Below are 4,449 nucleotides of genomic sequence, written 5' to 3' on the forward strand. Positions count from 1 at the left end.
GCATCAGCTTTTTGCATTGAATGAGAATTGAATTTGTGATTTTAGTATTGGGCATTATGGTAACATCCTTCAATGAAGTGAAGCTTTATTCATGTCGACTGGGCACTTGGAATTCAATGCTACTGCACTATTTTGGACAACAATTTCAACTAAAAATTATGTGAGCACGATGTTGGTTTCTTTAGTACACAAATTCAATGCTAGAGTTGATGGATCAAATTGGCTTCCATATAACAACTGGAACAATGGCCGATGAGTAATCAAAATAGGAGTAAAACAATCCATGTCATTGTAGAGTGATCAAAATTTGAGTAAAACAAAAATTGAGTGATTAAATTGAAAAAATTAAAAGTACAATGAGTGAATTTGGAGAGAGAGTAAAGTTGAATGATGAATTGTGTAATTTACCCTTTGTACATTTACATTGTAATGAAAAAAAGTGAAAAATGAGTTTGGCAATTGCACCGAGGCCAATGCTTCTTCAAGGGGTTCAGTTGGGTCGCTCGGACGACGGTACGTTTTCGGGTATATTGCAGCATTCGTCATATTTCACGAAATAATTTATATACACCATTATTCGAGCAATTTTTCCCCAATGCATTATTTGAAAAAATTTGGCCGGCTATATAAGTTGCCATATCCACAAGCATCTCCTGAAAATAGTAGCAAACCAGATAAACGCTCAGCGCAAGTAAACTTAAATGCCATATAAAACCATTTAAACTTACCCATCGTGCCAGATGAATAGCCGCCGCCGTAGAACATAGTGTGGCCACTGGCCACCTTGCTATCCTCCATGGTCGTCGAGTCTCGAGACTCTTGTTATCGTCATTAACTTCATTTAATAGCTCTCTCGATTCAACGAGAAACAAATTCCTCCACCACCACCACCGTCTCTATCTCTTGCAGTAGTGGTAGCTGTCAAATAATGTCCCCCTGCATCTATACGTATCGGCTAGCTGGCAATCTATGTTAGTTTGCTAAAGTTGATAATTTGACTACATTTTAAATAGGTTTAAAGGGTATATATTTGTTCCTATATTAAATCAAATCAAATTTAATTTAATTTTATCTTTTATTTTTAATTATATCAATTATGCTTTCGGACTCATTCAAGTTTATCAATTTCATCTTTTGATCAGGTTGATTGTTATTTTGTTCACGTGATAGTTTATAATGTTGACATGGGAGTCCACGTTTGAATGATGACATAAGAGAGATTGTATTAATTTTTTACCCGATTTTGAGGACATGATTGTTTTTTTAAACCAAGTTGAAGAGTATAATTGATTTTAATTAAAAGCCTGAGGATATATTTAATCGTTAATTAAAAATTAAGAATTTATTAAAATTTTAAAAATATTATAAAGTTGTTAAAATATTCAGAAATTTTATTAAAAAGATAAAAACGCAAAAAAAATTAAAAAGTTAATTAAAATTATATTAAAAAAACGGTGATAAAAGGTTAAATTCTCAATATAAAAAATTAAAATTTAGATATATTTATAAAGTACGAAAGATTTTGTATATTTTAATTGGATTTTTTTTTTAATTATCTGTCGTCAACTTGTGCGTATTATTATTTCTTGAACATATTTTACTTTTTATTATATAAAAAACCTATTGGGAATTAAATTTACCTATGAATAGATATATGTAAAAAGAGTAAATAATTGAACTGTAATAAAAATATGTAACTAGGGATTGTACCGTGAATTGTTTTGGTCATTTTTCGAGTCTTTGAAAAACAAATCATCAGGTTTTGATCCAACATCATTGCAAAAAGTCTGTTGTGGAATCGGAGGAGACTACAATTTCGGAGATCCAGAAGTAGCCGTATGTGAAAATCCTGATGAACGACTGAGCTGGGATGGAATTCATTTGACGCAAGGAGCTTACGAGTTAATGGCAACATGGCTCATCCCCGTACCTAATTTTCCCCCATTCCAAGCTTCCTTTGCTTGTTTCTTGAGGTTTGGTATAAGGTGAAGCTATCACTTTATTCTTCCTATTTTTGGTGCTTTATTCTACCTGTCCTACGCAAGCCATGGATTAACATTGATTCTTATTTTTATAGCCCTTTTAATACTATTAGTTGATGAAAAAAGCAAGTATTTCTCTCTCTGGTTATCTAAGAAATGAGTTCGCATGATGAAGCTGATTCATGGAACATTGATGTCATCAATGATCATGAAGATTCTCAACCAGCAACTCCTACTACGGAACTGCCAAGGGTTGTGGCAGCACAAGCACAGGCCCAAGCTCCAATAATTTCATCCTGCAATGACAAGATTCGACCATTGCTTGATGTCATTGATAGACTCAGGCTTCTTATGGTGATGAAAGAAGGCATACAACTCCCCACAATTGTTGTGGTTGGAGACCAGTCATCAGGAAAGTCTAGTGTTCTTGAATCTTTGGCCGGTGTTAATCTTCCTCGTAGCCAGGGCATTTGCACCAGGGTACCACTCATTATCCGGTTGCAGAACCATGCATGTCCAAGGCCAATGGTTCACTTCGAGTACAAGGGAAAAATAGTTCCAACGGAGGAATCCCACATTGCAACAGCCATAAATATCGCAACTGATGAGGTTGCGGGCCGTGATAAGAGCATATGCAACAGCCCGATAACTTTAGTGGTGAAGAAGGATGGGGTTCCTGATCTTACCATGGTTGATCTTCCTGGAATCACGAGAGTGCCCGTCCATGGTCAGCCTGAAAATATACATGAGCAGATCAGAGACATCATCATGCAGTACATAACACCTAAGGAAAGCATTATCCTTAATGTTTTGTCGGCCACCGTCGATTTTTCAACCTGTGAATCCATTAGGATGTCGCTGCAAGTGGACAAGACTGGTGAGAGAACTCTTGCTGTGGTTACTAAGGCCGATAAGGCCCCCGAAGGGCTTCTCGACAGGATTACTGCAAATGATGTGAATATAGGACTTGGTTATGTTTGTGTTAGGAATCGTGTCGGTGATGAGTCCCAAGAAGAAGCAAGGAAGGAAGAGGCCAGGTTGTTCGAAACTAATACACATTTATCAGGTATTGATAAATCTATGGTGGGTGTTCCAGTGCTGGCCCAAAAGCTTGTTCAAGTTCAGGCTAATATCATTGCAAAGTGCTTACCAGAGATTGTGAAAAAGATTAGTGCAAAGCTGGATGCAAATGTTTCAGAGCTAGAGAAAATGCCCAACGCTTTCAGTTCTATTGCCGAGGCCACACAAACTCTTATCAGGATCATTGGAGAAGTTAAAGAATCACTCAAGAAATTTCTTTGGAGAGGGGAATTTGATGAATACCCTGATGACAATACAAAGCTCGGCACTGCTCGGTTAGTCGAAATGCTCGACAAGTTTTCCGATGACCTTTGCAACTGCGAGGAAAGTAATCTTGCAAAAGACTTTTTAGCAGAAGAGATCAAGGTTTTGGAAGATGTTAGGGGAATCAGACTACCAAACTTCCTTCCCCACGAAGCATTCCTCCGTATCCTACAAAGAAAAATCGAGAGGATATCGCATCTGCCAGTCAAATTCGCTGAAAATGCTTGGGATTACATAGATGATGTGGTGATGTCAGTTTTTACACGCCACTCGGAAATGTATTACCTCCTCAAGGTATGCACCAAAAGAGCTGCTCACAAGCTTGTTCAAAAGAGGAGGGAGCAATCAATCAATAGGGTGAAGGAGATTGTACAAATGGAAAAGCTGACTGGCTATACTTGTAACCCTGATTACATGACGAAGTGGATGAACCTCATGAGCCAACAAGACTACTTCATAAGCCAAGTAAATACGGGACCAAACACGAAGCAACCGCCTTCCCGTGTGGTTCTTCAAGGTATTGGGGAAACTGAAATTGAACATCTGAGACAGCATAAGAATGTTTTGCTTCTGCAGCAAGCTTTTGGCCTGAAGATGAGAATGTGTGTTTACTGGAAGATATTTAAGATGAGATTGGTTGATTCCATGGCGTTGCATTTACAGTACAGTCTTCATAATCTTGTGAACAATGACATGGAGGAGATTGTGAAGGAGTTGATGGGAGCCGATGGGCATGGAATTGAGAGGATGACAATGGAATCCCCTATAATAGCTGCAAAGCGTGCGAAGCTCGAAAAGAGCATCGAGCTGTTAAAGGAGTCCAAAGATAGTGTGGCCAAGGTCATGGACAGGTTTGCTGGTTATGATTATTAGCTGCTTTTTTTTTTTTCACGTCAAATTTATGTCTTAATGCTTTGCTTTATAGCGTGCTTTTAAGTTTGTGTCTGTGTGAAAATATTTTACAAAAATAATACAATGTACTACTACTAATAATAATAATAAATAATCTAGATCTATTTAAACATGAAATGTCCTTACATAAAAGTACGACCTCAAACCTGAATGATCCGAAATTATCTTGAATAGAAGATAATTTGTCTTTTAGTATAAATTTCTTATAACT

General features: G+C 37.2%; 1 protein-coding gene across 1 annotated transcript; it reads left to right on the forward strand.

The window, feature by feature from the left end:
* Nucleotides 1-2,138: 2,138 nt before the first annotated feature.
* Nucleotides 2,139-4,249, forward strand: LOC120151330 (dynamin-related protein 4C-like). The gene has a single exon (XM_039163832.1). The coding sequence runs from the start codon at nucleotides 2,139-2,141 to the stop codon at nucleotides 4,197-4,199; it is 2,061 nt and encodes a 686-aa protein (XP_039019763.1). The 3' UTR covers nucleotides 4,200-4,249.
* The last annotated feature ends 200 nt before the right edge of the window (nucleotides 4,250-4,449 follow it).

The sequence above is a fragment of the Hibiscus syriacus genome, unplaced genomic scaffold (genome assembly GCF_006381635.1).
Source record: "Hibiscus syriacus cultivar Baekdansim isolate YM2019G1 unplaced genomic scaffold, ASM638163v2 tig00111053_pilon, whole genome shotgun sequence".
Lineage (NCBI taxonomy): Eukaryota > Viridiplantae > Streptophyta > Magnoliopsida > Malvales > Malvaceae > Hibiscus > Hibiscus syriacus.

What these genes read in the sequence shown, in the direction of transcription:
- LOC120151330 (XM_039163832.1), top strand. Translation starts at nt 2,139, where the DNA reads ATGAGTTCGCATGATGAAGCTGATTCATGGAACATTGATGTCATCAAT.